This window comes from Vulpes vulpes, chromosome 16 (genome assembly GCF_048418805.1).
Source record: "Vulpes vulpes isolate BD-2025 chromosome 16, VulVul3, whole genome shotgun sequence".
NCBI lineage: Eukaryota > Metazoa > Chordata > Mammalia > Carnivora > Canidae > Vulpes > Vulpes vulpes.
The window spans coordinates 69,994,708-70,007,411 of record NC_132795.1 but is presented as its reverse complement, the minus strand read 5'-3'; the positions used below and the strand labels follow the sequence as shown (position 1 = coordinate 70,007,411).

Below are 12,704 nucleotides of genomic sequence, written 5' to 3'. Positions count from 1 at the left end.
TCATGAGAGAGAGAGAGAGGCAGAGACATAGGCAGAGGGAGAAGCAGGCTCCATGCAGGGAGCCTGATGTGGGACTCGATCCCGGGACTCCAGGATCATGCCCTGGGCTGAAGTCAGGTACTAAACCGCTGAGCCACCCAGGGATCCCTCCTACTCTATTTTTTTCTAAAGCAAAAATAATCTAAGCATTTATCCTGCCTTTCCTCTTATATTTCAATTATATTTCAAGGTAACCAATTGTTGATGAGGGAAAGATTTTCTTTCTAGATAAATTCCAGCTAATACATCTAGAAGGAAATAGAAAATGATAAAAAAAAAATCATTTTGCAACCCCTAATGAGGCAATCAATATAGGCAACAATAATCAATATATAAGTACAGGGCAGCCTGGGTGGCTCAGCAGTTTAGCACCTCCTTCGGCCCAGGACCTGATCCTGCACACCTGGGATCAAGTCCCACATTAGGCTCCCTGCACAGAGCCTGCTTCTCCCTCTGCCTGTGTCTCTGCCTCTCTCTCTGTCTCTCATGAATAAATAAAATCTTAAAAAAAATACTAAGTACAAGTTCAGGTGGAATTTTACACCAGTCTGGCAACACTTGAACCCTGGGATCGATCCTAATTCCTAATTTCACCAAATGTGGGACAAAGGACTGTCTTAGTCTGTTTGGGCTGCTGTATCAAAATACCATAGACTAGGTGGTTCAAACAACAGACACTTATTTCTCACAGTTCTGGAGGCTGAGAAGTCCAAGATCAAGGTGCTGGCAGATTTGATGTCTGGTGAAGGTTCTCTTCTTGGCTTGTAGATGGCCACTTCACTGTGTGCTTAGATGACTTTTCCTCTTTTTTTCTTTTTATAAGAGCACTAATACCATCATGAAGCCCCCATCCTCAAGGCCTCATCTAATCCTAGTTGCCTCCCAAAGTCCCCACCTTTAAACACTGGGGTCTAGGACTTCAACATATGAATTTTGGAGGAACACATTCAGCCCATTACAGTGACATCAAGTATTTCCTGATGTGATGCAGTGGTGTGAGCAAAAGTAGGAATTGCACAGGGCTGTCTATGAAGTGTTTAAAATAATTTGGCCTGATCTATGCAATGGGAGAAGATATATGCAACTGACACACCTGATAAAGGGTTAGTATCCAAAACAGATAAAGAACTTATCAAAATCGGGATGCCTGGGTGGCTCAGCAGTTGAGCATCTGCCTTTGGCTCAGGGCGTCGGGATCAGTCCCACATCGGACTCCGTGCAAGGAGCCTGCTTCTCCTCTCTGTGTCTCTGCCTCTCTTTCTAAGTCTCTCATGAATAAATAAAATATTTTTTAAAAAAGAATTTATCAGAATCAACATCCCAAAAACAAATAATCAGTTAAGGAAAGGGCAGAAGACACAAATAGGCATTTTCCAAAGAAGACATCTAGATGGCTAATAGATACATGAAAGGGTGCTCAATATCACTCATCATCAGGGAAATACAGATCAAAACCACAATAAGATACCACTTCCCACCTGTGAGAATGTTCTTCACAGGAAACAGCAGATGTTGGCAAATATGTGACGAAAGGGGAAACCTTTTACTGTTGGTGGGAATGCAAGCTGGTCCAGTCACTCTGGAGAACAATTTGGAGGTTCCTCAAAAAGTTAAAAATAGAGCTACCCTTATGACTCAGCAATTGCACTGCTACGTATTTATCCAAAGGATACAAAAATACTGATTTGAAGGGGCACCTGCACCCCAATGTTTATAGTAGCATTATCAACAATAGCCAAACTATGGAAAGAGCCCAAATATCCATCAACTGATGAATGGATAAAGAAGATGTAATATATATTAACAATGGAATATTACTCAGTCATCAAAAACAATGAAATCTTGTCATTTGCAATGATGTGGATGGATCTAGATCACTTATGCTAAGTGAAATAAGTCAGCCAGAGAAAGACAAATATATTATTTCACTCATATGTGGAATTTAAGAAACAAAACAGATGAACATAGGGGAAGGAAAAAGAAAGAGAGAGGGAAGCAAACCATGAGAGAGTCTTAACTATAGGGAACAAACTGAGGGTTGCTGGAGGGAGTTGGTTGGGCAATGGGCTAAATGAGTGATGGATATTAAGGAAGGCACTTAGTTGGGATGAGCACTGGGTGTTATATGTAAATGATGAATCTAAATTTTACTCTTAAAACCAATATTACATTCTATGTTAATTAACTAGAATTTATTTTTAAAAATTTTCCATAGAACTTTTATTTTTAATTGAATTTTATTTAAATTCAATTAATTAATATACAGTGTATTATTAGTCTCAGAGGTAGAGTTCAGGGATTCATCAGTTGCATATAACACTCAGTGCTCATTAGATCATGTACCCTTCTTAATGCCTATCACCCAGTTACCCCATCCCCCCACCTACCTTCCCTCCAGCAACCTTCAGTTTGTTTCCTATTAACTAACTGGAATTTAAAATAAAAACTTGAAACAAAAAATTTGGCCTGAATCTGCCCAAGCTTCTATTTTAACTTCTAGATAACAGAAATACAAAATGCAATGGAACAGGTTATATAATTCAGAATGTGGAACACTCCATGGTACAAATGACTCCATTTCCTCAACAAATAAGTGGCATGAAAAATTATGGGTGTATGGTCATAGATATGAAAAGATTTAGGAGACATAGATGAAGTGTAATGTATGGGCCAACTGTTAAAATCTATTATTGAAGTAAGTAGCGAAATCTGGATGTGGGCTAAGAATTAGATGATAATGAAAGAATGTCGTTATATTTATTAGATGCGATAAAGGATTTTTTGCTAGGTAAAATATTCTGTTACAGAGACATCATCTGACGAGGGACTTGTATCCAGAGTACCCAGAGACATCTACAACTCAGTAACAAGAAAACAAGCCTCTTTAAAAATGTGCAAATGGGGTGTCTGTGTGGCTCAGTCCATTAAGTGTCCAACTCTTGATTTCAGCTTAGGTGATGATCTCAGGGTGAGATCAAGCCCTGTGTTGGGCTCCATACTCAACAGGGAGTCTGCTTGAGATTTTTCTCTCTCCCTCTCCCTCTGGCCCTCCCACTACTTGCATGCTCTCTCCCTCTCTCTAAAATAAATAAAATCTTTAAAAACTGAAAAATTAAAAAATTAAAATGTGCTAAGGATTTGAATAGACATTTCTTCTAAGAAGATATGCAAATGGCCAATAAGCACACAAGAAAATGTTCAACATTATTAGTCATTAGGGAAATGCACACCAAAACCACAATGAGATACCACTTCACAAAAAGACAGGTGATAAATATGTGGAACCTTTACCCATTTCTGATGAGAATATTCGGTGTGATAAGAGGAAATAGGGGTGCTAAATGAATTAATGTTATTCATCTTTTGGGCAATTTTCTCTTTTTCAAATCCCCTGATAACAGCCAAGATTCCCTCCAGCCAGGATTCCCTGTGTACCAACCACACAATTGTTGGTCAAGCTTCCCAGGCTGTGGAGAAGTTTCATAAAATAAAGCTATTTCTTTGGAAAACAGTTGTGTTTTCTTTGGAAAACCGTTTGGCTGTTCTTGAAAAGGTTAAACATAGAGTTAGCATATGAACCAGTGGGATGCCTGGGTGGCTCAGTGGTTGAGCGTCTGCCTTTGACTCAGGGCCCAATCCCAGGGTTTGGGATCGAGTCCCACATCTGGCACCTGCATGGAGTCTGCTTCTCCCTCTGCCTGTGCCTCTGTCTCTCTCTCATTAATAAATAAATAAAATCTTAAAAAGAAAATAAAAAGCATATGAACCAGCAATTTAATTCCTAAGTATATACCCAAGATAAATGAAAATGTATGTCCACACAAAAATTTGTACACCAATATTTATAGAGGTGTTATTCAAGTGGAAATGATGTCATTTCCATTTCCATTCAGGGAAAACAACCTAAATGATGAATGGATAAATGAGATGTGGTATATCCATCCAATAGAATACCATTTGTCAATAAAAGGAGTGGCTTCTAGGGGCTGGGAAGAAAGAGAGAAGAGAGGGTGACAGCTTTCCCCCCAACCTGTTACACCCAGCAACTTTGTCACCTCCTGGGTATGGAATAGGGTGGGTGGGGAGGGCAGGGGCACGTTCACTTCTGACTCACCCTTACCTGGAGTGTATAAACCTTTGGATGTTCCAATTTGTGAGGTCTGCTATTAGACTCCACACCCTGGATAGGTTCTGGTATTTGACTACTGCTCTCTTCCCCCTAGTGGTCATCACACCTGAAGCTCAAAGTTGCATAGATTGGAAAAAGTAGCCTTGGTGCTCAGCTTATCTCACTTAACTCCACTTTCTCTTAGATTTTGATCGGGAGGGCTTTTTTTTTTTCTCCATCTAGTCAGCTTTCTGATGCTTTTAAGAAGACATTTTCTATTTTTTTCCAACACATATAGTTGCTTTCGCCTGATGAATTCATTCCAATATAATAGCTTGCCATATTTCTGAAACCAATATTGATTTTAAATCCTTAATAGTTTTAAGTTCATGGTCATTAACTTCCAGAGGCCACTAGGGCTGCCTGGGAGTGCTACTCAACTACCCTGATTCATTGTCCCACCCTTCTAGAAGATTCTCACAATTTCTTTTTTCTTTCTTCAGATCTCTTTTCAAATTACACCTTGTGCTTGAGAACCCTGTAAGAAGCAACACCTGCCTCCCCATCATTATCTCCATTATTGTGTGTTATTTTAACTATTATACTAGGTAATAGTGATAGCTACCTAAGATATCAGACTTCTGTTGATTAGTTTGGTGTTGGTCTTCTACCAGGAATATAAGCCCACGAGGAGCAGGGATTTGCCTGTTAGTTCCATGATGATCCCCGATGCTTAAAGAGTAGCACATGAAAAAGAATACATATGACAAATAATTTTGGAACACATCACTATACATTTTAGATCAAATGCCTGTGTTTGCGAGATCTGTCTGTTGCCAGAATGTTGGTGGGCTTCCAATTTTTTTTTAAATTTTTAACTTATTTATTAATGAGAGACACAGAGAGAGAGGCAGAGACACAGGCAGGCAGAAGGAGAAGCAGGCTCCATGCAGGGAGCCTGATGCGGAACTCGATCCCGGGACTCCAGAATCATGCCCTGGGCCGAAGGCAGGTGCTAAACCGCTGAGCCACCCAGGGATCCCCCCTTCCAATTTAACATCACTGTGGGTACAGTTTTATGTTCCAAGATCTATGTACTATTTGATGTGCTTCTCTTTCTGCAAGCACCATATTGACACTAGTGATGGGCCCTGGGAAGATTTCTGTTTGTACAGGGGGCTCATTATTATTTCTATTTCAAATGACTGTTTCAGGAAATATTACTGCCTCTGTGGTAGATGGCTGAGTGAGTCCAGCCAAGGTTCACGGGGTCCAGCCCAGATCAGCATAACCGTCCAAACAACCTGAGGACCCGTGGGGGGAATAATACACACATTGTGGCTGTTTGAAGCCATTAAGGCTTAGTCAGGCCGCAATCGTGAAGTGATAGATGGTGCAAGCAGGAAACAGTCTTTGCCACTCGCTCTGTAAATTATTTCTGGCTCTTTGATAAAAACCCAGGTTTGGGGAAGGGGCCAGAGGGAGGTCCTATTTATGCTCATGTTCACGTTCACATCATAGACCACCCGTCACTTTCAATCGTAAGCGCTGCCATGATTTCAAATCCACTTCTTCATGGTTAAGTGAGGTTGTCTGGATCTAAGGGTGACTTTGTTTACATTCGGGTGGCCATGTATGAAGGACGTCACAAAGCTGCTGTGCTGAGTGCTTACAGATACCAAGAATCTGTGAAGCCTTACCAGAGTGTTCTGTCCAGGCAGGGCTGCTCTTTGGCGGTCTAGATAGCTCTTTGAAGACCTTGGGACAGTAGCTCCTGCCGTGGTGAGGCTACTCCTTGTTGGCTGTGGTGCAAACCATGCAGTGGCCCCCTGAAGGGGATCCTCTTCCCCACCAACACCAGCGCTTCCGCTCTGCTAGCAAGGTGCTCCAGGGACAAGGCGCCTTCAATCTGTGCTGGCAGCTGGCCCTCAGCTCTTGGTTGGCGAAGCTGACTCTTCTGAGAACCAACTTGTGGAAAGGCACACCTCAATTAAATTTGGATTTTATATCTTTCATCTCCCCTTTGCCTGGAACAGTAGTGTAATTAATCTATTACTGGTTTGGAGTATGTTATTTCTTTATTGGCTCATGAAGAGACATTATCCTGGATGCTGCTGGCTTGTGACATATTATTATTATAAATTATAATTCCCGCAGTGAACTTCCGTTAAATGAGTTATTGGCAAAGACAATCTTGGTCTCTGAGCATAATTTGCCATGAATGAAACAAGAACCCTCTCTGTTGAGTAATTAGAATGTCCGATCCAGTGTAATAACCCAAATGTCAAACTTTATTAAGGATAAGAGCTTCTCCTCTCTCCTGGCTGAGAACTCTGTTGGGTCTTGAGGGAGGTGGATGTGGTTAGATTCTCAGCTTCCTTGCTCGGCCTCCTGCCTCAGCTCACAAGGGGTAGACTGAGAGGGAAAAACACAGATGTGCAGGGCAGGTGCGGTTCCATTTTCGTATCAGGACTCATGGGCCCTGGTGGCTTTCCAACATGGCTCACTGTCTCTTGAACTCCTGTGTGCTTCTTAGCCATTCTCCCACCAGAAACTTCCAAAACGATCCCCATTATGTATGTAATGCCTTCTATTTTTAAAAAAACATTTTCGGATATAATATAAAGCAGAAAAGTAATCAAATCAAACCACAAACTTTGTGACCCTTTTTCACAAGGTGAACACACTTGTACGGCCACCCCCCACCCCAGCCAGGAACTGGAGACTCTATGAGGGTCCCAGAAACCCCTTCTTCTCTTCTTTCTTACAACCCACCTCCATCCCCTACCCTAACTTCTAACCCTAGAGATAAACAATTCAGATTGTTGCCTTTGACAAACCTGGTTGGCTTTTTCAAGGAAAGAATGTCCTCTGCTAGTTCTCAGCTTATCAGTTTACCCCAAAATATGCAAACAAAATTCACTGTTCCCAGACTGATACATCTTGTTGTTACCTTTGTTTCTTCACTCAGTCTCCCATCCTTTTACTTACATGTGAGCAAACAAATGATATGCTAAGTTATTGAACAGTGAACAAAGGAGTATCTCTGAGTTATTCTTTGATAGACAACCCCTCCCAGAGAGCTTAAGGAATGAGGTAACATATTAAAGGTGGGGGGGGGGAGGGCCCTGAAATATGATTACTTCTTTAACTATAAAGATGAAGAATTCTTAATGGATCTCGTGACATATAGTTCTTAGGTTTCTTTAAAACTTCCAAGCATTTAGGGAAACCTAACTCATTTCTTAAATAATATGAGATCAATAAAATATTCTCTCTTCTCTCCACTTACACCAGAAATCATGTTGAGCATGAATTGTTAAATTCCTTTTAAATATTATAATCGGTTATATAAAAATTGATCTGGTTTAACAGGGATCTATTCTTAGTTTCAGCATTCCTTAGGATTTTGCAACAGAGAGGAATGAAAAGTGATTCAAAGCAGGACATCATTTGTTGCAGACACTACTGCTTTCACAATTCCACCTCACCTTACGAATATTCTTAGTGGACCACTGTGTAAGCCTAACGGTGGGTTCAAATTGCATTTTGCCTGTTCCTCACTGCCTGAGGGGATCTTTCTGCAAGGGGAAGAAAAATGTTACCATTGGCATTCTATTGCTTGTATCAGTTTGTGTCCTTCAAACTTTATCTTTCTCTAGAGATCTATCCATTTCTCTCCTCCCAACAAGATTTCTCAAATTTCTCTTCTGTTAAGTCCCCAACAAACATACTCAAAAATCCCTAAAGAAAAGCAACAGAAGCAACAATTATTCTCCAAATCAGTTTATGAGATTCATCAAAACTGGCTCCTTGAAATACAAACACAAAACAGACAATGCTACCTCTCCCATGTACAGAAAATCTTCTTTCTAATCAATATAAAAGCTTTAGCATTTAATATATCTTTATTTTTTCTCATTTAATATATTTTTAAGAGTGAAAAATCTGTCTTCTCATGTCCTATTCAAATAATAACCTTATATATTAGCATTGCTTTCCCTGAAAAAAAATATTTTCAGAGCTTTGGGGGTACATCTGATATGTGAATTACAAATTTTTGTCCATCTTTTAGGGTCACAAGGGCTTCTTGTCCCACAGGAAGGCTGAGTTTGACAGTGCTTTCCGTGGCCTTGTCTTCTAGTAATACCTGGATGAGCTGCAAGGGGGAAATGTTTAAACGGCAGGGAAAGATAAAAAGAGAAGTTACTCCCTGTTGCAGGACCCACCACTTGTATCCTTCTACCATGCCCTCAACCCACCTAAACCGCAAGCTTGTGCCTTATTTATTCCTACTACATGAGGTCCTAATTTCTCTGAGGAATCTTCAAGGCCTGGTGAGGACTTCAGGGAAGGAGTCTCATCCCTGGGATGGTGCAAGAGAGAGGGGCCACGGGGAGGGGAGGCAGGTGGGCTCTCTTTAGGAAAAGGAGCAGGCCTGCAGTTGTTTGGGAGGAGCAGAGATCAAACCAATACTCTGCTATTAAAGACACGGGGGAGTGTGGATCCATTGTCAGAAAGGAACCTGTGAAATGTCCATGGGGCTCCAGGTGGCTGAAAAGCTCATCGCTTCGGCTGCCTTCCAGATGGATACCAATCCCTGTATTCTTGGCTCAAATTCCCACATAGATCCTCCCTCCACCATCCATCAAACATACCAATAGATAAGGGATGGCGGGGGGGGGGGGGGGGGCATGAAAAAAGTCATTGATTAAATTAACACTCCTAGGTACTAATAGATTTGAGAGATTCACAGATTCTGATGTTAGCTTAGTGCCTGCTCTTGGATAAGGCATCTAACTTGCCTGAGCTGGCCTTGCTATCAGAGAAACAAGGATAATATGCCTCCTTTCCCTTAACTCCAGTGGTACTTGGAAGATTAGTAAATCCTTGGACATGATTACTTTTAAACTGATAGAGACATATTTTCTTGGTGTGATTTCATCGATAACCTCCTTCACTCCCCAGAAGTGAATACATTTTGACAAGGATGTGCACAAGACAACTTCAAATGCAAGGTTAGTGAAATTATTTTTCATTCTTTCTCGCTAAATTTGACAATAACCATCACCACCCAATGAGAGGATGTTTCTCTTCCCTCTCAAAAAAATCGTCTTTACCTTTGTCCTATAGCTAAAGAGTCATTTGTTTTTAAATATTTTTGCCATGCTTTAATCCTTGAGTATATACCCTAAAGTGAAAAATGTTTAGTATGTTATTTATTTTATTTTTTATTTCTAAATATATATTTTTTTATTTTTAAGTGATCTGTACACCCAATGTGGGGTTTCAACTTACAACCCCGAGATCAAGAGCCACATGATTTACCAACTGAGCCAGTCAGGTGCCTCCGTGTGGTATGTTTTTAAAAAGAATATTTCTTATTTAATATCAGTATGATTTTTTACTTTATTCTTAAAGACTCCTTGGCACCTTCCTATCTTGAATGTTGTTGGAATGTAGAAGAGTGACAGATGGATATGCAAGTCCAGAATGCTGACTTCGGACGTTATCATAGGTGCAGGGCAGCACTAAATTGTTCAAAGAATGAGGAAGCCACAGATGTACCGCGGAATGAGGCGTTAACTCGTGGCAGATGAATGCGTATGGGACACAGAGGGTGTGCTTTTTTGTTGATGATGAGTGCAAATGCTGAATAATGAATGCAATAAAAATTAGATGAGCGTAACTTTTTGGTGTTAGAGTGTTTAAGTCATTATAGCTAATTCAGCAGACATGCACAAACAGAAGCAGGTTTAATTAATCTCTAATGCATATTACCTTGGATTATCTGACATTCATCTGCCTGTATTGCTTTATGATGTAGTTCAATTAAGTATTTAATGTTTTTCTCTATTGTTTCCACCAATTAAATATAGGTCAAACCCCACTGCAATGAACTTTGGAGTTGCTAGGAGATTGGGTGGAGTGTCAATGGAAAGGCACTCAGATTAGGTTTCTTCGGCGAAATAATAATGACGACTAATGGTTATGGGTAATTACTATGTTCAAGAATTTTGTAACGATTGACTTATTTAAATTTCATAACAGCCCTATGGGATTAGATATTATTATTCCCATTTTGTAGATAGGGAAACTGAGGAACAGATAAATTAAGCAACTTGCACAAGGTTCTCAGCTAAGAGGTGGAAGATGGGGCATTTGAACCCAGGAAGTTAATGTACATAGAATTTCCCACTTAAATTCCCAAATCTTCAGACTTGAAGGTATTTTTTATTTATTCTTGAATCACCGCTTTTGGACTTAAAGCACATAGTAGCATCTTCTGGGGAGAGAGAAAGTGCTAGAAAATGATGGTCTTGCAAGGAGATCTACAAAGGTTTGACTCCCTGCTCTGTCAATTACTAGTGAGGTGACCTTAGGAACATTACTTGACACCTCATGAGCTCAGTTATGCTACCTGCGAAATGGAGGCAATGATGGCACATCTTGAGTTGCTGAAATGATGCATTTAAATGCCCAGCATAAGGAGCTGACAGTGTCTGCTCTCCAGCAGCTTCCAGCTGTGGCCAAAGAAGTGAAAATTTACTCCCAGTTATCTTGGTGATCAAGGGGCATGTCAGATTATCTATAGTCCTAGTTCTCTCCCCAGCCAGGGAGTAGAGAGATGTACACACTTGGAAATGAGTGTCTAGTACAATTGCTTGTCCTGTTAGAGTTCCATAGAATGTTCCAAAGTGTACTCAGGCAGACTTCCTACTGGCCAGCCCTTGTGGGACCCTGTTGTCAGGACAGGGCACATCATCCAGAGGGTCAGGGTGCCGGGAGAGACATGCCCCTGGGCACAGCCTGGCCAATGGATCTGAACTGAGCCTTCTGACAACAGCCCTGAAATACTAGCTCATGAGTGATGTCTTAACTGTCCCTGGCTATTCCTCTCCTAAGGGGGTCCCTGCCACTGGGTCCCTGATTTGAGGCAAGTATGTCACTATATCACTATTTCATCCCTATTCGGCATATCTGCTTCACATACACACTCACAGGGGAAGTTTCTTATTTTTTGACACACATCTGAATCTCCTTCACCAACAGCATCAAAGGCAGCTGGATATATGAACTTACTATTGCAAAGTAAGAAAACAAAGACCAAAGGCAGAGAATTTATAAACCTGAGATGCATTTCTTTTGCTCCTGCTCATATTATTTTTGTCTAGTATGGTGTTCCATCCACACTTTGCTCAATAACATGGTTCTCTGGGGGTGCCTGGGTGGCTCAGTTGGTTAAGTGCCTAACTCCTGGTTATAGCTCAGGTTATGATCCCAGGGTCTTGGGATCGAGCTCCTTGTCGGGCTCCCCACTCAGCGGGGAGTCTGCTTGTGGATTTTCTCCCTATGTCCCTTCCCCTTCTCCCCAGAGAGCGAGAGCTCTCTCTCTCTGTCTCTCTAAAAATAAATAAGTAAATCTTTATTTAAAAAAAAAACACACACACAAGGTTCTCTGCACTCTGGAATACTTGGAACGAGAGTTTGTTTAGGAAGAAAAGGTCCCTGGAAGGTTCTGGTTATTGTGATGACTGACTGGGAGGGCACGAACAGCTTCAGGCTATGACTCAGTCCCATGGTCAAGACCACTGTAACTCAGGTGAAGGGCAATGCCTCTGCCTGGGTCTCCTACTCAGCTCAACTCCTCATCTTTCCCAAAGGGGAAGGAACTTGAGGGTGCAATAGAAATAGTATGCAAAGTGGCTAAACTTCCAAACGTGTATAGAAGTTTTAGAAATTAGTACTAAGACAATTGTCTTTACACCAGCCATCCCTGCTTCCTCAGTCAGCAGAGTAGTTTTGGCGGCTTGTTCCATCAGTCTGGCTCCTCTTTCTGGCACTCAAGGCCCCCTGCACATCTGCAACCCGTGTCATAATCTTCTGGGGGCATGGATCACCTTCTTCTGATCTTGTGTTATGGGAGAAGAATGGATTGGAGAATAGGCAGGCCAGGGCTCCAATCTCTATTTCATTATTTAGTGCTGCGTGACTTTGTGCAAATCACTTAGCTTCTCCGAGCCTCAGTTACCTCAGCCATGGCATGACAGTGATAGCAACAAATATTCCACAGGACTGTATGGTTTCGAGATAGTGTATATAAAGGGTGTGTAGTGGGTGTTAGATAAATAGCAATACCTTTTTTTTTTTTTTTTTGAGAGGGACAGGGGAGGGGCTTAGGGAGAGGGAGATAGAGAATCTTTTTTTTTTTTTAGAGTGGGGAGGGGCAGAGAAAGAGAGAAAGAATCTTTTTTTTTTTTTTTTTTTTTGAGAGAAAGAATCTTAAGCAAGTTCCACACCTGGCATGGAGCCTGATGTAGGGCTCAATCTCACAACCCTGAGATCATGACCTGAGCTGAAATCAACAGTCAGACGTTTAACAGGCTGAACCACCCAGGTGCCCCAGCAATTCTCATTCTTACATCTTTGAAGAGATAACACAATTCTATCTTTTCAAAGTCCAAAACACCAGACGTGCTTTCAGCGCTTATGTCTTAGTTGAGTTAGCTCAGTTAGTCTTACCATGCCTGGTAAGCTCTGGAAAGACAAGGCCATC

The 12,704-nt window shown here is 41.3% G+C and overlaps 1 protein-coding gene across 1 annotated transcript in view; it reads right to left on the bottom strand.

Annotated features, from left to right (window-relative positions):
- Positions 1-7,917: 7,917 nt before the first annotated feature.
- The window catches only part of RFX8 (regulatory factor X8), a 237,595-nt gene continuing 232,808 nt past the window's right edge, over positions 7,918-12,704 (bottom strand). The window contains 2 exon segments of the mRNA XM_072741451.1: positions 7,918-8,178; positions 8,181-8,306. Of these exon segments, the coding sequence (XP_072597552.1) occupies positions 8,128-8,178; positions 8,181-8,306 (177 nt within the window). The 3' untranslated portion in view covers positions 7,918-8,127.